The sequence below is a fragment of the Falco punctatus genome (genome assembly GCF_963210335.1).
Source record: "Falco punctatus genome assembly, chromosome: 8".
Lineage (NCBI taxonomy): Eukaryota > Metazoa > Chordata > Aves > Falconiformes > Falconidae > Falco > Falco punctatus.
Genome location: NC_137588.1, coordinates 16,592,436 through 16,616,972, shown reverse-complemented (window position 1 = coordinate 16,616,972; position 24,537 = coordinate 16,592,436). Strand labels below are relative to the sequence as shown.

The following is a 24,537-nucleotide window of genomic DNA, read 5'->3' as shown; positions in this document are numbered from 1 at the left end:
TTATAAGAAAAGACTCATTGTTATTAAATTTTTACATTACATTATCTCAGCTCCTTTAGCATTTTTCTTCAGTTCCTATTATTATTCCCTAGCTATTTTTTAATTTCTAAATTTTTAGGAATGCTTCCTCTATCTAGCTAAACACATTAAAAATAAATGAAAGTATGTAGCAGAAGTTTGGAGTACATTTTCCTCCTGCTTGTAATCAGGAGTCATGTCCTGCCTTTTGTCTCATTTTTGGTTTAGATTGGTTTATTCCTAGGCTTAAAGATTTCTGCCACAGCAGCAAAAACAGTTAATCTTTGTAGTCTGACCAACTGTACACACAGAAGGACTTATGTGGATTGTCTTTTGGCTATTATAACTTTGAAAACAGATATATATTATTCTGATTCTGGGAGGCTGTGTTTGTTGTTATTGAAAACAGATGAAGAGTCCAAGGAATAACGTAAAAACACTGTTAATTTTTATTAATTTAGCATTAATCATCAAGAGTTGCATTTCTGGCTGGAAGTAGAGGTACTATCAGGGACCAGGGATTCCAAAGCTAAGCAGCAAGAATCTGCTATGCATAAGGAGTAGAAAGTCTTGAGCAAACAGATTTGACTAAGACCCTGAAGAAGGCTTCTCAGAGGAAGAAACACCTGCCTAACCATCAGACAATAGTTTCTTAATCAACTATTCACTAAAGTTTGACTAACCCAGGCTACTCTAAACAAGATCCATGATACTTTCAGCTCCTGATTAGGGAAGAAATACATGCATGTATATTGTGTATTTCTGTCACGGTGCAAACAAGAAAATGCAGCTGCGATAGCAGCATCACAAATGCACTCCCTCTATTTGTCACCAAGGCTTGGCCCCAAGGCAGGGGAAAAAAAGTACACTGCCAAGCTGGTGAGGTACCTAAATTTCCAGAGTCGTTAAGAAAAAAAAAAAGTGGATAGCAACAAAGGTGGAGTATATGAGATACATGACATACACCTACAATCTTGCAAAACAGAGTGGGAACTGGAGAAATCAAAGAAAAGAAATTATATAGAGAAAGCAAGAGCTTCAAAGAATTAACGCACAGCAGTATTGCTTACAGAAAGCACTGAGATACAAACTTCCAATTTACTACTGCAGATCGTAAGCTTCAGTTTACTTCACATGCTCTTTAAAATGTAAGGAACCATACATAACTCTCCTAGAGAGAAATTAAAAATCAGAAATTGTACGTTGCTATACTGCTTACCTACTATAGTCTGTTTTGTCTTGCCCTTTATACATTTTTACTGGAATTGGCTCTCAGTCAATCTGAAATAGGCAACACTGAAAAGCACGAGCTGAGTTAGAGCAGCAGGCTCATGCATGCAGGCACGACCTTCAGTACAACCTAACTCACCTCCAGTCACTCCCTAGCTCGGGCAAGGCAGATCAGGTCTGCGTGAACTCTGCCACATGGAAATAACACAAAAACTACCACCACATACAGTGTCTTCCGCATATAAAAGGAAGCACAGAAGTACTCTTCTGTTTTCTAAACAGGGAAACCAAGTGACAGATATAGTACCTGACCTGAACAAAATGGGACAGGAAGCCAGGCAAAATGGGAACGAACTGCCAAGTCACAAGCAATGCTTCTCAATAAACAAGACTTATTGGAAATAGTGGAAAGATATTATGTCAGGTGGCTGCTAGAATTGCTAAAAGCATGATTCTTCATCAGTAGGACAATTACATTGTTGTGGAGTTAATTTTTAATTCAAACCAGCTCCCATACTTTTCTGGTTTAATTTTCAATAAACCAAAATTGTCATTACAATTTTATTTGGGAAACGACGAGGTGGTTTGAGGGGCCTGTAGAAAATATATATGGCAAAAATTCTTAAGGTAGACAACAATGGGGAAGTCACAAAGGACTTCACAGGAACATACTCAAAAGTACACCATAAGCCTTTAAACAATTTGAAAAAGAAAATCCCAATTTCAAATAATCTCTTCCTGTTCTTAAGAACAATTCTAAAAATAATGGAGAAGAGAGAAATTAGTGATGTTTTGTAACTTTCTTTTTCAAAGTATCAGTCCTTTAGCATAATGTGAATGCTGACTTCACCCTATCAGTCTCTAAAGATTTTACTTGAAAACAACAAATAAGATATCTATCTCTAGGTACATCGGTGTAAAGAGTTACCCTTGCAACTCATCTGCCCTATGACCTTATATCAAAAAGCATCTCAAGTTAGCTATTCAATAGGATGTTTTTCTGTGTTGTGCTTTATTGAATGAGTACATAGATGGAGGCCAGGCTACTGGAGAAGTTATAAAACTAATTTTTCAAACACTTCAGAAATTTCAATTTTGCTCATAACCTCTGATAATAAAAGCTACTTAATTTCCACATTAAAAAAAAAAAAAAAACACCCCCAAAAAAAACCCCCACAACATTTAAATAGCTATCTCAGAAAGGACAGGGATCTTGTCACTTTGGAAATCCTAGCATCATACTGACTTAAGGGTTATATTCTTCCCGCTTCTTCTGTTCCTATTCGCCCTTAGTTCTGGTTACTGGAGAAAAGTCTTGCAGGGGCAGTACCCCAGTGACTCTACCCAATGATCAAAGATGAAGCAACTCAAGTATGACTCTGAGTAAAGAGGGTCATGCAAGAAGATACAACCCAGGCTTTTTCTTTGTCTTCATACCTGCTTCCTAGGACAAACTGGTTCTCCAGCTAGCACCCCAAAAGGCATGCCTTAACTGGAAATAAATTATCCTCAATCTGGAATACAGACATACATTTTTCAGATATATTTTCTCACCTAATTCTGTGAGTTTCTAGAACTAATAGAAATTGATTAGACTATAAAATACTATTTAAGCCTTCCTGTATAGCTCACTGCATATTCCAGTAAGAGCTGCAAGAATGCTGTAAGATTTCCACATTACGCAAAACTATTCTTATATAATACTGAATCTTATTATTGAATGATTAATGTACAAATATTAAAGATTTCAGGATTAACCCACATAGCAAGGTCTTTAAAAAGGTCTTGAGCAAGCATTTTTACTCTTGACTTCAATTAAGTGTTATTTTTTTTTAACAGAAAAAACATTCAAGTTAGATAAAATGTTCTCCTTAAGAACTATTTGAATGGATGGAATGAAATACAAGGCACTTTTTTTTTTTTGCCATTCTTGCGAATAAAGAGACCAAAACCTTCATAAAGCATATTTAAGAAAGCTTTATGTTTATTTACCATTATTTATGAACCTAAAATACATACCTATTGTCAGTAAGTAATAAAAACAAAGCGTCTAATGAGAACTGGTTTTCTCAGGCTTAATATATGTGTGAAACAGTGTAAGTCATGAAATACCTACTAGCATAATTCTGGATGGAATAAAAATAATAACTAATGTGATGAAGTTTACTAACATTCATTGTCACTAACCAACTTACCCATCAAATGCCTGGAGTTCACATTCTTTAAGTACTGAGAGAGCGTGTCCTTCATATTCAGTTACTGTGGAAAATAACATTATTTAATTATCAGAAGATTAGATAAAAGGATTTTTCCCCCCTTCTAACATAAGGAACATACAGTAATTCAGTTCAGATTTTTTTTTTTACATCATTAAATGCATGAAAAGTATGAGAAGCTATGTTTTACAGTTATGCTACCTAAACGGCAAGACACATTAAAATTCAGCTGCCATCAGACACGTGGCTATTTAGTGCATTTAAATTCAGAGAATTAGTGAAGATGTTTGTTGCATCAAAATGCAAGTTTTAGCATTGATGCAGTTGGTAAACTTCAGGAAAATGTAAGCATATCCTCAGTGAAGACTGAATTATTTCAGTATCAATCAAATTTAATTGCCTTTGTGTTAGGATATGCAAATTGCTAAATCAAAAATACAAGGAGTTAAACACAGAAGTATGAAATCAAGCCAAATACCAGTGACAATAGAAAGCAACACACAGAGGAAGGTGGCCCAAGTATACACCAGAGTTCATAGCCTCTGGAGGAAATGAATCTGTCATTCTACATTGATGTCTCTGTGTTTACTGATACCCTACATAGTACTGTAAATGCCAGTGAAGACAGGATAAACTGGCATACTACAGATGGCACAAAGCATCATAACTACATTTAGCATTTTCTAGGCCAGCTTTGCCAGAAGAGACAGCCCAGCTGCAGCCACCCATCAAAGATTTTTGCTGACTGCCACGACACTTGCAGATGCATTTTTTGTGTAAGAATGTGCATCATTATATGCAAAATTACATTAATCTTTCATGCTTGTCTGTCCCTGGTGCTAGCACAGTTCAAGGCTTTTCTCCAGTGTTTCTAAACACTGTTAAAATTATTAGACTTGGTGTCTAAAACCATCATTCCATATCTTACCTGTTATAACAGTATTTCTACAGACTATTCAAATACTGCTTACAAGAATTGAAAATTCCTCTTTTTCTCCCTTTACATATACACATACACAAGAATGCACATATATATAGTGAGTGTATATATAAGTTCTTTTTTTAAAAAAAAAATAATAACAGTGATAAGATTTTTACACTTCACACTAAACAACTGTATATCAGCATACAACTTCAAGATCTCCCAACCAGTACTAGCAGAGTACTAGTGCTTGGTGTTTGGGAAATTCTTAATTAAAAACTGGAGTTGTTTTGATTGCATCAAAGGCAGAGAATTGTCATTTTGCTACAGAAATACCTATCACTATAATAGCCTTAGGAAATTATTTACAGAATTTATTTTCACGCAGGTCCACTTCTGGAAGACCAAAGCACAATATTTAAGCTACCACATACTCAGTTTTGCTTTTACCGATGGGAACTATTCTTTTATCACTATCTGCAGACTGTGAAAAAAGTGACCAATAAAACTGTGCATCATGCAAAAATGCAGAAAGTTTCAAATGCCTCACCATTGCTTCACTGTGGAAGAAACTCTTTCCGTGAAAACATGCAGTTGGTTACCAGGTTACACGCCTTTTTAAATTAACACAGTACCATTTAGAAAGTTATAAGTACAGTCTAATTAAAATGGCACAGTAAATAAGTTTTTATTTTGTAAAAGAAAACATGACCAGTGGTTTCCTAATCTAAGTTATGTTTACTATTACAAAATTAATTCACTTAAAGAACAAGGACATGAAAATAAAGAAGACTTATATCTACAGAGAAATCAATAAAAGGCAGCAAAAATGACTAGTGTTACCCAGACTGATGGGGTCTCCTCTTTGCATGTAATAGCTTGTTTGGAAATTACACAGGATGACTACTGCAAGGCTTAACAATAGGGATAACTTCAAGAAATTTAAAATTTGATGAAAGAATGACAGAGGTATACACCATCTATTTTGAAACACTGTGACAAAAAAAAGTAATAAAAAAATAAGTTTCCACGAAAAAACTTCATGAGAACATACAGAAAACCAATCAAGTAGAAAAAAAAAATTAAAAATCCAACAAAGACATAAAAGACCACGTCTAAAAAGTTTTCTGCAGGCTTGACAAGCTCCAGAGGGACACATAAAAGTCATTCTGATAGCTGGAAAAAAGCTCAATGTTTGAATATTTAGTCCTGTTCCAATTCAAGGGAAAAAAACCCCAAACCCAAATCCAAACCCAACCCACCACACAATAAATTTTGTTAAGAGGAAGACAGACCTTCTTTCACTGTTTGAGAAGGATTCATATTACATATTTGGCAAAAATATTAATACAGAAATACTATTTAATGCTGTTTTCAACCATTTCTAATGCATATTTAAGTCTTTTCCCTTTTTCAAGATCGTGTGTCCCCAACTTGTAAATTCCAGTATGCATTATGCTTCAAGTAACAGCATTCTGAAAGAAGGGCACTGACAGTGCAGCTCATCTGAAGTCACACATACTCCAAGCCATTGTAACACCCTATCTTACACAGCCCACAAGAAACTAAGGGTTCAGCCCCTACATATAGAAAAAGCAATGTATAATTAGTTCAACACTCCAAAACATGGGACACTTCCATATGACACATAAATACTGGCACTTGTGTCACAGACTAATGTCAATAGGATTAAAAACTGCTAATGATAACAACAGATTAACTGGTGTTGACACTGGATAAAAAAAAAAAAAAAACAACCAAACACCACACACGTTATTTACTGTCTAGTAAATTCAAAGCAATGTTATTTGTCCAATTGTGTGTCTCTCTTTTTTCCTTTGTGATTCTGCACTACAAATGGGGGTGTGGAGAAGGCTGGTTTTGCCTAAACATCCAGCTTGTAATCAGGCATAAACGGAAGCAGAAAAGTCAAAACTATGAAGAGAACTGAGAAAAGCTAGGAATCTGTTGGGCTGGGCTTATCTTTATTTATTTTTTAGTATGTATAAAATTTTGCAAGCTACTACTGTATTTCTAAAACACTAGCTCCAATTATCACTATTTCCCAGTACTTGTAGGTATACCAAACGAGGCGCGAGCTTTTGTTGAACCAGATTTTTAAAGAGTCACCGTTCTCCTAACTGCCATATCCCAGCTGCAGCATTCAAGACTGTCCATGCAAGCAGTTTTTAAGTATTGCTTATCCCTATCTATAGTAAAGTTGAAGTACTGTTTCAGTTTAAATTTGCCAATTCCCACTTTCTATTGCACGAAGCACTTCAGACATTTATTCCCTGCAACAAAAATAACCCAAAAAAACCCCCAACAAAACACAATCCACTCTTTCAGAGTTTTGGTTAATTTCACTGAAATTAATAAATCTGTAGCGTATAAAGTAGTTTGTCAAAAAAAAGAAAACCCTACCAAATTTAAAGATTTAAAATTGGAGAAAGGAAATGCTATTTCAGAACTCACTTATTTACATACATTAGGCACTTAGTTTTATTAGAAGATGGTACCAGTAGAGAGACATCAGCACCTCCCCCTCTTTTTTTTTTTTTTTTTTAAATGCATAAGTCTTAATTATTTAGTTCTCTACTAGCATTTGAAACTGTAATGTAGTTTTCTCATTTTGCCTGTAGGAGGAGTGTTAGGCAGCTAATAAGCACAACAGCATTTGGACACTGCCAAAATAACCTTATTTTAAGGATAAGCCATTAAACATTTATCTGGCTAAAACCAGAAGTTTCTTTTCAAAACTTAAAAGAAAAAAAAAAACCCAAACTTTTAAAAGTGTTTTTATTCAATTAGGAAAAATTATTTTAAAACCACAACAAATTATATTCATTGCTTATATTAAATTCTATTAATGATTCTAAAAATCTATTGATACAGATTTGGCTTGTTAGTTCAGCTTTAAGATTCCAGGTGACATTGCATAGCTAAAAATTTAATCTTACACAGGTTAATGATAATGCTGCCTCAACCTAGTTTGTTACTCTGTTAATGTCCACAGTAAAGATAAAAGAAACACTAACCAGTAGTGAGGAATAATAATTTTAAGAGGCAATTGTCTTTAAATAGTTGCTTAATGTGAAGTAATAATTTAACAATATGACATAGTCAGTCATCTCTAAGGTTTGCATGACAAAAAAAACCCCATTTTTTAAAAATGTTTGTGAGCAAACAAGCCTATGTTCAATTTCTAAGATGATAGCATTATTATTAATCTGTTTACACTATCATCTATGCATTGCAGGTGAAAAATATGTTTGTGAGAATGAAAGCTTTATATAAGCTGCTGGCATTCCCTTATCAACTAAGGCAAGTTAAGAAATTACCACTACAGGATTCCTACACCGACAATCTTTTTCACACTTTTTCTCACATGTCTTCACTCTTCAAATGATTTTACTTCAAATTTTGAGTTAAGTAATTAAAAAATGCATAGATACAGCTAACAAAATCAGCAAGATAAATCTCCTATACAAACACTTATTGCATTATTATATCCTCGTGCCTAAATCAGATTTTCTCAGAATTATTTTTGGCCTGTAACCTGAACTAGTCATGATTTCACAACAATTTTAAGGGACAAGTGTAGGATGAGCCCTCTGTCCCATCATTTGTTTAAGCTGGAACTGATTATTTTGCAAGCAAATTACAGCAGACACAGGAAAAAGACTTTTTGGTATTAAAATTCACATGAATATGAAATGCATAATAAAAATTAGCAGTGTATTAAAGGGAATTGTAATCCTATAGATGACAACTGAATGGGAAATACTAATATAATTTCTCTGTAAACTTGGGTAGTTTTTGGGACCAAATCTGATACAGCATAAATTTCAGTCTTTTCACAGAAGGAGGCAGAACTAACGATCAGGTCATTAATATTTTACTGCTTTAAGACAATTCATTGTTTCCCTGTTAAATTTCTTATTAAATGTCAATCAAATTAAGCAGTTAAAGGGCAAATTCAGGACATAAAGCAGAACACTGGCATACATTAGGGCCTTAAATCCAAACCTGCTCTCAGGAACTCATTGTTGACCAGAAGGCAGCATCACTACAGCATTAAAGTTGTACCTTTGCATTCTCCAGACATTAAGTCATGCCCATGTGCCGCGTGAGAACTGCCCTTGTCATCACAGAACTTAATCACTTAGGCTTTCAGGTCATCCCTGAAACGGAGTCAGAATCCAGAAATAATGTGTCCTTCGAATAAGCCCCTCTGATGATGTCAGGCCAATAGATATTCCCAGAAGAGAAGTAATATTTAAGGACATGTGTTTGTCAGAATGCAGGAACAACTCTTAACAAGCGTATACAAAACTGTCAGACATTAAATGCTTGTTTCTTTCTATAGAATGCTTGATTTTTTTAAAAAAAATATTAATAGTATTAATAGCTATATGGGGAAAATATTCAATTATAACATAATTACAAAAATATTTTTTATTAATAAAAATACATTGTGTCATATTAACTACAGTTCCAAATGCACTATTTGCAGGCAAAGCCAATAAGGATTAGCAGTAAATTCAAATTGTCTTGCATGCTTAAGTAAGTATCACAAAGGATTAAACTGCTTTTGAAGGAACTTACCTGTGACATCAGTTCTGATGTTAGCAAGCTTAAAAAGAGGTGCAACTTGGTCATAATAAACATGAGTGGCTTCTCTTTTGTGGCTGCTTGGATTAACAAACACTTTTAAGGATTTTGGTCTGTTTTGAAAGCCTAAAAAGCAAACACAAAATATTTAAGATTACACATACCAGCTATTTTTAAAGGTTAAATGAATTTTTAATACTAGAACCATTACAGTACTTGTACAGGATAATTAAATTATAGTCTAGAAAGTCTCAATTTCTTCTTGGATGTGCACTATTTATCTTAAAAATATGGTACTGATTACTTTTGTGTGTACAGCAAATAAACAGTAGAAATAATCACACACTAGACAAAACATTGTAGGAACCAGAAAAAAAAAAGTATACATCATAACCTAGTTAAACTCTGGTACAGGAGCAGGGTGAATGTGGAGAAGTTACCAGACTGGGCAACAAAAAAACCCAAACCTCAAAACATATCCTTGCTGGAATTTAATATGAAAAACTCCAAGGAGATATGTAACACCCAACAAAACTGATACTACAATCCAACACTTTTGTTTTCTGTGATTGCAAATCAAATAGTGCAAAGGAAATCACCTCATCTTGAAAGAGGTCCAAAGAAATATGAAGAAATAGAAAGAAATAGAAAAGGTGGTAATATCATTCATAAATCTAAGATTTACTGTTAATTTTACTTTTTAAAAGTTACATTTAGGTCTTCAAAGTAATGAATGCTGAGCGAACAACACTGAGAAGCACTGCTATGCATATAGTGCCTTGTCTTGCACACTGGTCCCATGAAGCAATTTTATTATTTGAAATATGGCATTTGTTGTATCAGGAAATGATTCATACTAAAACAATAATGTTACTTTTCAGGTTCTCTCTTCTATAATTCCTACAATTGCCATGATTCAGTAAGAATGATGTGCTACAAAAAGCAAGCAGTGTCATGCAATACTGCTGTTTCTTTGGTAGTTATTTAAAATATATTATTTGAACAATTCTAAATTTTCTTTTAATCAGGTTAGAATATTTGGCAAGTATACTGCTTCCAACATTCAAGAACAAAATTAGTAGTAGGTCATAACTCCAAAAGGAACCAAGAGTGAAAGCATGTTTTCCTGCCCCGCTTAGAGTATTACTTCAATTTTTACAGCCACATGTAGCTCCAGAGCATCAGCTGAGACTTCCTGAAGCTCCTTCCAGTTACTTTACCTCAACAACTGTACAGGAACAACTCCTTCGAGAAATTATAGCTAAATACAATTTCAGCATCAAAGGGGAAAGTACTCCTTAAGATCAAAACACAACAATTATACAAGTCCCACAGATTGCTTTTTCACTTATTTAAACACACCAAAGAACCTGGAAATGGAAAATAGCACTGTATTCCATTTGTGTTAGTAAATCTTAGAAGATTTCTTAAAGATGCTGTAGGAAATTTCTGGATCAGTTTGCTGCTGTAACCTAAAAGCATACATAAAACCCCCTAAGATTTCTGTATTTATTTCTGGCAGAATTTATATACAGTGCCATGTCACTGGACAGCAAATTAATCCTGATGAATCAATCCTTAATGCCTGATGAATCCAGAATATCTTCAGTAATAAGCCTTAGCACCTATGTTTAAAAGTATCTCCTTTAAAAGGGGGACAAAAAGAAAACAGGGAACTTTGTGAGGACAGATGATGTGCTGGAGGGCAGGGCTGTTATTCACATGGACCTTGATTAGCTGCAAAAAAGGTTTGAAAAAAGCCTCAAGATGTTCAATAAAGATAAATACAAAGTCCATCACCTGGCCCGGCAAAACCCTAACAGTGCAGGTGAGGGGCTGACCAACTATGCAGCACCACCTCAGAGAGCGTTCGAAGTTTCTGATGGACAAGGACTGGAACATCAGTAAGCAGTGTGCTGTTGATGCCATGAAGGCCAAGTGCTTACTGGGTTGCATTAATAAGAAAACAACCAGCAGTTCAAAGGCTCACAGAATGGTTTGGGTTGGAAGGGACCTTAAAGATCATCTAGTTCCAACTCCCCTCGCATGGGCAAGGACACCTTCCACTAGACCAGGATGCTCAAAGCCCCATCCAACCTGGCCTTGAACACTTCCAGGGATGGGGCATCCACCAGCTTCTCTGGGCAGCCTGTTCTAGTGCCCCACCACTCTCACAGTAAAGAATTTCTTCCTAATACCTAATATAAACGTACCCTCTTTCAGTTTAAAGCCACTAACCCTTGTTCTGTCACTCCATGGCCTTGTAAAAAGTCCCTCTCCAGCTTTCTTGTAGGCCTCCTTGAGGTACCAGGAGGTTGCTGTATGGTCTCCCCAGAGCCATCCCTTCTCCAGGCTGAACAACCCCAACTCTCTCAACCTGCCTTAACAGGAGAGGGGCTCCGGCCCCCCGATCACCTTCATGGCCCTGCTCTGGACTTGTTCCAACAGGCAGATGGGATTTCACTATGCCCTTGTATTCAACAGCTTTTGAGCCCGAACCTCAAAAAACCGCATCCACTTTTAGGCCGCCCAGCACAAGACTGACAAAGTGGAGTGAGTCCAGCAGAGACCCATGACTGCGATGAGGGGCTGGAACAGGCCACCTATCAGAGTCGGAGGTAGCTGGCTTTCCATAGCCTTGAGAAAAGAATCTACCTAAATGCTGCCCTTACATTTCTACTGTAGGAGTAGCAAAGAACACCAAGCCAGACTTCTCGCAGGTGCAAGGACAAAAAGGCAAAAGACACAAATTGCAGCAAGGAATATTCCAGTCTGAAATAAAGAAAAACACTTCACAGCGAGGGCAGTTAAGCCATGGATCATATTGCCACTTTACTGTGGAATGTCCATCCTTAGAGATTTAAAAAACTTATCTGGACACGGCTCTCAGCAACCTGATCTTGTTTAGAAGCTCACCTGCTCTGAGCAGGAAGCTGGAACAGATAATATCCAGAGGTCCATTCCAACCTAAAATATACTTGGTTCTCTGGGAACAAGCACGGCTGATATGCACTGTAGGGTAATTTCTAATCTTAGGAATTACAACACAAACAAAGCAAGACTACACGGAAGTTCCCAAAGACTATTAAAACACATAAATCATCATCATAAAGATGTTATAATAATATTTTTCAAGCCACTTAATGGAAACCTGCTATCTGGTATTGCTACAGTCTTTCAGAAGTCATAAAAATATTAAGACTAAAAAAATAATTTCTGTGACTTGATACTTTGCCTAAAGTACCAAACGAAATTAAACTGACCACCACAAGAATAAGGACTCCTGATAGAAAAAAGATTTAGCCACATTTATGAATGTGCTGTCATGTTTCTTATCTTCTCTACAGGAACTCCTACCTGTGATCAGCTGGCCTACAGCCCCCCCCCAACACCCAGAGCCACAAAACTGTAAAAACTGACTACAGTCTTTGATTTGTAAGTAAAGCATACTTTAACCTTAAAAAAAAAGTTATCTATATAATACACAAAGCAGAGGGAAAGAATAGGGAAGTTTGTAGGAGAAAGGTGATGAAGTGGCATACATTCTGTTACCCAGACAGTGTGAGCTACAATACCGCTAAACCACCATCAGGAGAAAACTAAAGGGAAAAAAAGCAAATGTTACTAACTCACTTAACTGTTTTTGAGTTTTATAAGCCCCAAGCAGCAATATAAAGTTTTAAAAGAAAGCATAAGCTTGCAAAAGAATACTGAGTTTTCAACTGCTGGGGAAAAAAAGATCCTAGATTTCTAATTAAACAGTTGAATTTTATTTTTTAACTAAAAATTAATTCATTAAGTGATTCTAAACCAGGAACTGTGTTTACCATTATATATATTAAGCTATTCATGAAAAGTAGATCAAACTTAATACATAAACCCTAGTCAGTTTTTCAAGAACCAAATGAATTCAGAGAATAAAAAGTGTTAGAATATTCTTTATGACTATTTGAAAAACAATTTACTTTTTTAGAAAGGTAAACTATTCTATTCATAGAAATAGGTATCACAAACAAGGCATTTGAGCAGAGATGCGGTACACTACTGATGTGGTTTTGTTTGTGCCAAATGATTGCCAACCAACATGAAAGGATGATCATGACAAAAGTTACTATTTATCATTCCCTGTGTGCACTGAACATGTTATAACACACCAAACGATTGAGTTTAATGAAATAATATCCAATAACAGTCAAAGATCAAACTTCCACACAATTATACAGTGAAACTTCTTTAGGAAGTATTTTTAAATAATATTTTTTTAATTTTCTTTAAACAACATCTATATGAATGAATCAATGTCATTTACTATAGTCTGCAACCGATTTCAGTCTGTCAGCCTTTTGGTGTTCTCCTAACTGGTATTCTGTTAATTGTTTTCTGTGGCTGCTCCATTTGAAATGAACCAGCAGCCTAAAGCAGGAAGGCCAACTGTTCCTCTAGTACTAACAAATGTGCTAATATGCACTAGTTTAAACTTGATCTATCAAGTGAATCAGTGAACCATGAAGGGTGGTGGGTCAATCAGGGTGTTCTGAAAACAAAGGCACATAGGGCAGCGGAGACACTATGCTCAGACATACATCTGTGCTGCTTTCAGTTCTTGGCTTTATGAAAATGGGTTTATGTTACAAAAGTTAAGAGCCTGGAATCATGGCATTACTACATACATTTATAAATTCTTTATACAACAGCAAGAATATTATACATGAGGAAAACTAATAATACGAGATAGATTTGTTAATGTAACTATGGAGACACTACTGTTAATATTAACCAACCAAAGTTAATGTTTAACATTAATGGTTTAATTAAAACTTCATGCATGAAGTTTTAGACATCCACATCAAATCCCAGCGCGAGAGATACTACAGAATAATAGCTAAAAATAAAATGCACTTTATGTATTTTTTTGCTAGTTCATCATTTATTCTTAACCCTATTTACTGTCTCCTGCTAGTTTACAGAGTTTTTAAGTAAAACTTTTTCAAATCAACCATCAATCAGCCTTATCTTGCTAAGAAAATACCAAAAAAATGGATAAGCATTGATAATCACACATTTTTTCATTTCTGGGCCTGTCTTAACCCTTTAAGATACACTGGGCATTTGCATGCACAGAGGATTTTAAATTAAACGGTGAATTCCACTGACACAGTATGTCCCCACTGTACATGCCCCTAAGTCCAGTACAAAATGATGTGATGTATAAATGGAAATCACTAAGTCTCAGGTGTACAACAGTCTGGCATGAGAGCAACAGCACACTAGAACCTATCTAAGCTGCCGTGGGGGGCTTTCCAGGAACCAGTCCAGAACCAAGGCTCCACAGGCGCATGCCTTAAAATGGCAGTGGTTATTTTACATCAGTTTAACAAATAAGCGATACACAGATCATCTTTCCTGAACATCATCGTTGAGCAAGCTTTTCATACCCAGTTGGCATGCATCTCAACAGCAGCGATGTTATGTAGAAAATAAGAACTTATTTAGAAGTGGGAAGATGGTAGTGCATGTGTTTTGTTACCCTGTCACACACACACACACAAAAGCCACAATAGCAGCGACTGTAGCTAAATTCTAAACAGCTATATTACATTTGTATGCTTACTTATAGGATGACAGGCTTCATAAAAAATTATCTAGTTAAACTTTAAATCAAAGTACTCTGAACACAAATTCAAAGCAACAGAGGATACTCATGACAAAAAGAGTAAGAATGAACAGCAAGAACCATTCAAGAAATGTTTGTCAGACGCAAAACAGACAGTAAAAGGGAAATTCCGTACACAGTATTTCAGAAAAAAAAAAAAATCTCCATTAGAACAAATCTCCAGATAAAACTCCAGCTCCCATCATCAGTTATAAACTTGCTATTATTGTTCCTTAATTAATGTATATGCATAAAAATCTAAAAGCTTGTCAAAGAGTAAGGTAAACAAATAGAAATTGCATTTATTTTCAAAGGAGACACATCTGCTAGTAATATTTAGCCATTCTGACAAATGAAAGTACATATTTACTGACAGCCATACCCAAGCACATATACACTCTACTTCGGTAAATCACCTGCTTTTCATTTGCTCCAGCCTTGAAGCAATAAAAAAAACTTCAAGTAAATAATGCAGTAGTTAATGAAAACTTATTTTGTGATCAGATAGATTAGAAAAAAAACATGTACATGTAAATTATTACTATTTTAGAGGATGAAATTTTAACTTTACCCTGTAGTTCATAAGGAAACCCAAAAGGAGCCAATTTGAGTCAAAGAATAAAGATGTCACCAACACTATGATGAAAACAACCTGCAACAAAAACCTACGAAAATTCATCGTTTCCAGCAGAGATATATCAACTTGCGTTTTGAGATTTTAGTTACTGAGGAATCAACTGAATTTATCCACATGTTATATTTTTAGTCCAGACTTGAACCCCACTGGGAACTTCCTACCAACATTTGGTACATTATAAATCAGACTTTTTTCTGAATTATACCATTACTATACTGCCATTGTTGGCATTACTGATAATGTGTCTCTGTCACACTGAATGCAGAAATAACGCTGCTTTTTTGGTGATTTTCCAGATAGAAAGGCAGTTTGAGTATATACCCAAACTTCAAAATGCAACTGCCTGTTAAATACCTTTATTGTAATTACAGATCTTAAACCAATATAAAACATCAGTAAAAGATATTTTCGGGGTTGTGTTTGGTTATTTTTTCCCCTCTGCGTCCTGATTACTCCTGAAGTACAAGGAAAGAAGAAAAATGTACTGATTATAGACTAAGAAAAATCTGCACAAGGTTTGAGCCTCTGTAGAAAGAAGCTGAAGGAAGTACTAGAAACAGCAACATTGCACAGAATGCTTCTTTCAGGTTCAGGTGGCTTCCAATTACAAAGCTATAAAACAAGAGACTGCACCTCGAAGTCAAGGCAACCTGAGCAAGAGATACTGCAGCTTTTTTTCCGTGAACATATGGTATCACTGCTCCTGATAGATGGAGGGTAATCTGGGAACAAAACAGACATTTGCTCCTTATGCAAATGTCCTTGCCTTTATGGGTAGCTGGAGATCTGCAAGAATCTTGGCAATTCTGCAGATTCAGATATTCATGATAAAGTCTTTCAAACAGGGGCAAGGGAAGGCACTTTTTAATACACTTTTTTATTTGGAAAATCCAAAGCATATTGTAAGCAAACAATGTAAGAATGCACCATTAGTAATGCATATTTTACTTTGTCTAGTATCTGCTCTTGACAAAGTCATTTCACTAGAAGCACGCTGTAAATCCCTACTGAAAGTGTTGTTACAAACACTACAGATGTGTAAGATTTGAATTCTGTAACCTGGCACAGTATTAACAATTCACCTGGAGTTTTAGAAGTCTGTTACAAGATGGATTGTTTTGCTTCTGTAGTAAACGAACTCATAGTCTTTAAACAGACACGTTTTGGAGCTCAATCAGAGAGTTTGGTTTATAGGAGTTTCTGTTGTTTTGGTTTTTTTAAAAAGTAGAAGTGTGTGATATTCTGTCTTTCCAGTATTGATGGTATTAAATTACAGTGAAAGGTTTTGATTTTTTGTGGGGTTTTCCCTAAACGGTGAATACTTTTTCCTTAAAGTTGATACAGCTGCTGTGAAAAAAATGCACCTACAATGGGTTAAACAAAGCATCCTGAAACTAGCATTAGCCTGGGCAAACACAGAAAGATATTTTTAAAATAATTGCCTCTCATCACTAGCTAGTGTCAATATATTTTGTATCAAATGATACAGTAAGAGTCCTACAGAACCTTAAGAGCACTTCCACCTGTGAATTTATGAAAAGGGGAAAGCCTTTCCCATTAGTCTCTTAAAGAATCTGCATGTCTCAAGTGGGAACTCCTAAACAGTCACTGGGAAGAGTTCCCAGGACTGTAACAACTGCAGTACTATCAGATGTGCTGCAATTCAAAGTGAAAACATCAACAAAATATTTTATTCCTTTAAGAAACAGGTTTCACAGAAGACTCTTCAGTCAGAATACAGTAAGCTCCAAAACACTTGCAAAAAAATAGCATCAAATTGTTAAATTTTTACAGATGCATTAGTCATTTATTGTCACTGTTCTACATTTTACACTTCATCATGTAAAACTTCAGTAGTAAACATTTTCCAGCAATAAACAGACACATCTGTGTCTTAATTTCCACACAAAATATTTTTCAAGCTTCACTCAACTTTATGTATTGTCAATAGAAACAAGTCTGAAATAATAATGACATCATCGTAAATTAAATGCTTACCATTCAAAATTTCCTTTAGATGTCTAAACCATGAATGACAATGATCTTCACTTAAGTTATTTAAATGGATAGCACAGTCTGTTAGTTTATTCTCTTCTTTATTCACGCATTTAAAAATTGTGATACCCAGCAAAGTACCACCTTTCTTCTGCCCTACAAAACAACGGCGTTTCAATTTTACTGAAAATACATCTTTCATTTCAATAATCTCCTCATGAGCCTGTAAAACCATACTGGAATCACCTGTAGGGGGAGAAAAAAAAAAAAAGAAGTGTTATCAATATGATTAGGAGTAATACCTAAAAAAAAACACGTTGTGGTGGCTTCATCTCTAGCTTCACTTGAGCATCTGTTCAATGAAACTTACTGCATATTATATGCCTTAATCACTGGTCTTACATTTTACCAACTTTCTGATATTTAGGTCAGGTATCCAGCTATAGAAATACCAATATTCCAAAATGGTTATTTAATCCCTTTTCTTATATTAAAAAAAAATTAATAAAACTGCAGCTTCTGAGAACAGTGAGCCATTTCTTTTAATTTGCATTCAAAAAGAAAATTCTTCATTCTATTCTCCTAAATCACAGCAATCGTAGCAGCTATATTCTCCTCAATCATAGATCAGAATGTGTGCTATGACCCAAGCTGACTATATATGCTCATATGAAATGAAAAAGTACATAAACTGCTGCATTTTGAGTTTAGACTAGACATACCAGAAAATACTTAAGAAAAAATAGAAAAATAAACCGAAAGCATGTCACCCATTTTATCTTTGATTTTTGAGTTATGAATTTACTTTAGAAGACAAAAGAAACAGTTTCAAAAGTTCTTGTACCGGTTCAAGATCTGTAAAACACCTGATTCCTCAAAACCAAAGTCAAATATACAGACTGATGAAAAAATGTCACCGTTCCTGTAGGTGTCAGATACTCTGGAAACAGAAATAAAAGTTTCTCTGCTTTCTTTGTAATTACAGCTGGTTTGATATCCTAGACAAACAAAGGTCCCCTTGCAGCCCAAGGCAAGAAAAGCTAGAAACAAGTAGACTTATCCAAAACTAGCAATAGCTCAGTCAAGTGGTTACTCAATAGCAAAGGCCGTAACAGATTCTGTTTGATTAATAGTTGCCACACGCTGTACTGAAGTGCTAGGGAGAAGCTGCAAAAGTCTATTTTAATTTCTTCCTGGGAACAATGGACGGTACTGCAAGAAAGATGGTGAGACTGCAAACAACATCACCTATTTCATTACACCGCTTGAAGCTGAGGGCTTCAGAAAGTCATACTTTTTCTAAGCAAGCAAAAGAAACCACTGTCAATTGTAACAGTTTGACGCTGGCATTTCCCATCATCATTTCTTGAACCAGACTATGCAGTGATCACCCTACTCTCCCGACATCCTGGAGGGTCACACCTGAGCCATACTAACACAGCTAAAGCTCAAGTCAGCATGACCTCTCCTGACAATTCCCAACCAACCCATTTGTTTTCCTGTTCCATACCAAATAAACTACTGCAAATAAAAGCATTCTCTTACTACACTTCCCACGGATTTTTCCAACTTGTTACATTTTATCATCTTAATTACTCCATATATCAGCTACTAGGACGTAAAACTGGAGTAAAATCATTCCATTCTTAGCAGAAATGCTGTGACAAGTACATGTTTGTGTGCACTGAGTTAGTACACAGGAAATTATCTGTTGTCCAGGTTTTCAGAAGTACGCAGCAAATAAACAGGAGGAAACTCACCAAACAATAGAAAAAAAGTACTGTAATGATTGTTTTAAAATTATTTTCTGTAAGATACATTGAATGAAACCAGGGGACTGGGGAAAAAAAATAAAAATGTATTATTCCATTTTAACTATTATTTTGTGTAGGCTCAAAGTGTGAGTGGACATTGTACAAACAACCATAATACTAACATCACAAACTCCAAGGTCTAGATTTTTATTTTTTTTCAAACTTTGTATGGCTGTTCTTAAACATTTGGGGCTAAATAGTCTTCGTAGGCCCTAAATGAAACACTTACGATATCCTGAATCACTTACCTAGAACTAAATAGTTAAATACTTTTATTTAAAACTTGGTTTGATTTTAAAAAGAGCATTTTCAAGGGAGTCTGCTTATCTTTAGCCTGAAAATCTCGCCGTCAGACATACAGAACAGTGAAAATTTCAGCATGCAAATGGAACATTTTAAGAAAATGGGTAAACATAAAGACACCTGAAATGTAACTGTAAGTTACAAACATTAGCCTGTTTGTCCTGCTTGAATCAAGTAAAATGAAGGCCTGTTAAAATACTTCTTATTCCCCCACTAGCTTCCATAGAATGACATTTAGTAACCAGCCAGGTAAGGCGTGTCTTCTCTTTTCATGCTACTATTTCTGCCAGATTTTTATTTGCTTTTACATCTTCCTCTTGCTCTGTATTTATCAAATTCTCATGCTGCTCAGATGCACATTAAAACTTCTGAAAATCAAAATAATACACTCTTACTAGGCAGCACTACACTTTCAAAAACAGTATTTGACTCTAGTTATTCTACTGGAATACATTTCCAGATACAGTTTCACAAAGCATATAAACTGTAGGAATACTGAACGGTATGAAAGCATCATCCTCAAGTTTTAAACTGCAGAAGAAACACTGAACTAGCTAGTAGGATTGGGCCAACAAGTTTTTACTAAAGTTGAAAACAAAGCCACATAAAAGTCCCTGGGCATATTCTATAATTCTCATCTTCTATTTTTATTGAAAATAAGATTATCACAAATGCAGTAAAATTTTATAAAACCAATCAGATAATTTAAGTCATGAGCTACATTTATAAAATATTTCTAGTATGTGATAATGACCAAGTTTACTTTAAAAATAAAGTATATTTTGGATGAGACACTTTTTTAAACTTCAAAAAACCTACTGGTTCGTTAGTATAATACTGGTTATTGCTAGCTGTTTCAGGACATTAACTGTCCTCTCACATTACTTAGAAAGATATTGGGTACCATCTGTTCTTGCAAGAGATTTAAGTATACATCTATTAGATATCATGCTATTTATTTAATTCAGTACCCACTTCCCATTGTTGTATCTTCTGAAAAAAAAAAAAAAAAAGTCAATTTAATTACAAGGAATAAAGATAATCTCTTCTACCAGACTGCTTTGTCATCATGAGAGCAGAAAGGGAACCTGTATAAAGCAGTTTACAGGCGTTAGGGAAGAGTAAAACTAACAGCACTTAACATTTAACAAAGATCTAACAAAAACAGAATATATGGCACTAAAAAAAAAATTACTATAAGCCAAGGGCTTGTCTAAATCAATCTCAGCACATCTGTCTGATGTAGACCGTAAACAGGATTAGACTTGGATTTATCTGCTTGACGCTAATTGTACTCAGTTTCTGCACATGTCCACTTTTTTTTTTTTTTTTCCTCCAAATACAGCATGAAAAAAAGTCTGCCTGGATATATGAATTTCTGGGAAGTTTTATGCCCCTATTTATCCTCTCACTGATTTCAAGCAATGAGACTATCCTACAGTTTTCCTATTTATGGTAGTCTAATCTCTTATTTAATAAAAAAATATGTCTAAATACACCACACTAAGCTAAATCAAACACTGAAGACCTAATACACTCAAATATAGTTTAATTGTAAATAGCAAACCAAATTATCATTAATTAAGAGTGTTAAACTAGGCTTTAAAGAAATATATTCGCTCATATTTACAGCAAACCTGATGAAAACATACACAAAGAAAAAAGCAGTATTACTGAAAAAATAGAACTTTTTGTAGAAAGAAGTCTGTTATTAAAATATAAACACCAACACTTCAACAACACAACACTTACTGGACTGGTTTCCTGCCATAGAGGCCCAACATCTAGAAGTGGTATTTGAGGACTTAATTTCCATAACAAATATCTGGAGTACATGAAAACTGGTAGAAAATACACATGAAATGTGACTGTATAATTCATGTATAAGAATTGAACATGAAGGAAAATGTGTTATACTCTCTTGGTCATAAATTCTTCCTATGACCTTTGGCAAGACACCTAGCCCCACTTAACTACATTTAATGGATAAATCTCTTACAGATTTTAGGCTCTCTGTCCCATTATGCTTTCAAAGTTTACTTCATTACTAGTTGATTGCTATAGGTGGGTGCAGTGTAACATAACAGAAATAATTAGAAATAAAAATCATCAAGATTATACTAAAGAAAATACAGCGATCAACTGCAGGTATTGTAGAACTGGTTATAGATTATCCTACACTGTATGAAAACTATTTTCAAAATAACTATTTAGGATATACAACATAACTGTGTTCATATAAAACCAAAAAGGAAATAAATAGAATCAAAAATTAAATTAGTTTTGACAATATGTCTACAAATTTGGAAATATTTAAGATTAATATAATGTCTAATACACATTGCACATAAAACTTCAACTATTAACTCATTAATTATTAAGCCCATTCTTCCTTTACTGTAGTCAAAGTACAGTAAGTAACGTGCAACTGATTCATAAAACATTTACAGTTTTCAGCTACAACTCTGATTAAGAAGAACCGGCAATAAGAAATATAAAGCAGCAAGTGTGATCATTCTTGCCAGAAGAGCTGAGAATCACAATATAGCTTGTCAGGCTATTTAACATTAATTTAAAGACTAAACATGAGACAGAACAGCTGTTCTCAGACCATCTGAATTTTCAAGGGGTTTTGGGGTTTGGGTTTTTTTTTTTTCCTCAAAAAGATAGGTCATGCAACAACTTTGGCAAAATGTGACGTGATGCCCCTTGCTATGTCTTCTGCAATCGAAGAAAACAGAATGGCGCTTTCTGCTTGCCAAGAGTATTAAACAGTAAGCTGAGGGGAAGGTACAGCAAGGGCCAGGTTGGAGAGGGGCTGGCTTTTCTTTGAAGATTACCTTTACACTGTTCTAGTCCTTTTAAGAGAAGCGTAACACAACCAAGGCCTTAGTCGAGGAAAACGTTTCTCGGACTGTGTGTAAGGACCTCCCTGGGAACAGCAAGGCGTTCAGACAGTACTACAAAGTGCTGAAGAGATGCATCACAGTTCCTCCAGAGCTGGAGAGGAAAAGCAGTATGTAACTACTAACTTAATCTTTTAATGGCAGCTATTCACTTGCAGCAACAGCTGTATTCCTTCAGGGCAGAAAACTGAGCTTAAAAACATCTGACAGGAATACAACCCATTTTCATTCTCCTTCTCTAGAGAATCTGAGGGTGAAGGGATAAATTTTGCCAAGCCAATGCAATATCTTGCTGCTAATCCCTCTCCCGATACATGTACCTACCCTTACTCTCCTGTGTAATCCAGCCCTTTTCCTTATGTCTGGCACTTGGCAAAACCAAGCTGAGTCACTTCAATTCCCCAAACTAACATAGATTGTCCACTTTTTTTTTTTCTTTTCCCCGGCTTAGCCTTCTGACAAGTTGTTTAATATAATCAGTTCAACACAAGTCCTACAAACTAGAGATGCTTCAAAGTGATACGAAAATACCCAGCAGGGAAGCAGCAAGGACTGGGCCTGTCTCCTTTCATCACCAGGAGCTCAACATGGCCTGAGCCAATCTGCTGTGCATTCTCACCTCCGATTGCTAACTCCCCAAAGATCACACAAACACAGAACAACAGGACTCAGCAAGAACTGGGAAAGATGCACAATGGTTTCTCTTAATTTTTTAGAATTCTATTTACATCTTATCAATTCAAAAAAATTCTAAGTCTCAGAATTAAACTTCACATTGCAAACCTATAACGACACATTAAGTTAGTTTCGCTGGGTAGGAAGTTACACACTAATTCAATACAGCAGTAAAAGGCATTATTCACTATTCCTGCTTAGAGAAGTCATCTTATTTTAAACTACTATGACAGACAGCTATCTCTAAAAATAAGATTATTTTGAAAAATAATTTATGTACTAGAAATATAATACTCTTGAACAAATCTGTACTTCAGGCTCCAATATTTCAACTCAATCCCAGCCAAAAAATAAACAAGCCCAAAAAACTCAAAACCAACACCCCCAGTAATTTTTCACTGCAAATCCCAGATCACAAGATAAAGGTTTATATTAGATAATAGAAATTACACTATTGTATTTTTCTGTTTAGTAATTCTCACAAAGAATTAAAAAAAAAAAAAGATGACAAAATGTCATGAAAACAATATAAAACTGGCTTCAGCAGTGTTGTGCAAGTTGCAATTCTGCAAAAAGTGAAAAGTTTTTTTCATTCTTTGCTCAGGGTATTACTTGACAGTTTTACTATATTCACAGCATGTGTAAACACACCTAAAACTGCAACCTCCTACCTTTTGTCCTCCCCTTTTGTCTCTCTCAGTTTCAAACGGCTCGCTCCCCCATGACCCCCTGATTCTAACCCCTGTTCTCCACCATATCTTTTAAAAACTAGACCTCATTCTTCTGAGCATCCTCATCAAATGAAGCGGGCTGTTGCAAATACACGGCCCTGTGCCCAGCACCACATCATCACAGCGACTGCAGGAAAAGCAGCTTCAGGGGACATCTGGTGTAGTCCTTGAAGTCCTGAGTTGCACCATACTCAAGGACTTAACATTTGGTTAAGTTTCACTATACCTTTAAAAGATGGAAATATGCAAATTTCTGACAAACAACCACCACTGTCAAACTGCCTAGTCCTGGCTGAACTAAAATGAAAGATGATGCTGGCAACTGGCAGAGCAAACATGGGAACAGTTCAATTAATCCCATACCATAAGGGTAGAATTTAGTACCGTTCAGTAGTCATCGTGGCTACTCAGAGTCACCCAGCTAGTCAGCTGACTCCCCCTGAAGAGGGGTCAGATCTGAGGACAGCATCGTGGATCTCCATGATGCGAAGCAGGCCATGGACAGGGCCCTTCTCCTTGTAATGAAGCTTATTAGACACCTATCTATCAAGCTTTCATTAGAGCTTCCACCTCTGTTTTGAGAATAGTGAAGTACATTCCTTATTAATTACAGACTAACTTTGTCAGAAAGACATACCAAAACTGGTAGTTTGAAAAGAAGCCAAATAGCTTCTTGAATAAAGGCCTCCATGGAAAAGTGTGATTAAAGCTTAGCACAAGGCCTAATGCTGTTCCAGACAAGAAGCTTCACCTTAAGGAACAGTTTCCCTTTCATTCCTTTTCTCCAGAGAATTTGAGGGAGATGATTAAATGAAAAATCTAA

The 24,537-nt window shown here is 35.5% G+C and overlaps 1 protein-coding gene across 5 annotated transcripts in view; it reads right to left on the bottom strand.

Annotated features, from left to right (window-relative positions):
• CERKL (CERK like autophagy regulator) overlaps positions 1 to 24,537 on the bottom strand; it is a 59,909-nt gene that overhangs the window by 16,931 nt on the left and 18,441 nt on the right. For 3 of the 5 annotated variants that reach the window (XM_080400274.1, XM_080400271.1, XM_080400270.1), the window contains exons 2-4: positions 17,289 to 17,531; positions 8,995 to 9,126; positions 3,444 to 3,507 (exon numbers count right to left, since the gene is read on the bottom strand). In XM_080400274.1, the coding sequence (XP_080256400.1) occupies positions 3,444 to 3,507; positions 8,995 to 9,126; positions 17,289 to 17,531 (439 nt within the window). Of the gene's footprint in view, positions 1 to 3,443; positions 3,508 to 8,994; positions 9,127 to 17,288; positions 17,532 to 21,154; positions 24,466 to 24,537 lie in introns of all 5 variants that reach the window. The other 2 variants (XM_080400273.1, XM_080400272.1) reach the window with 2 other exon arrangements.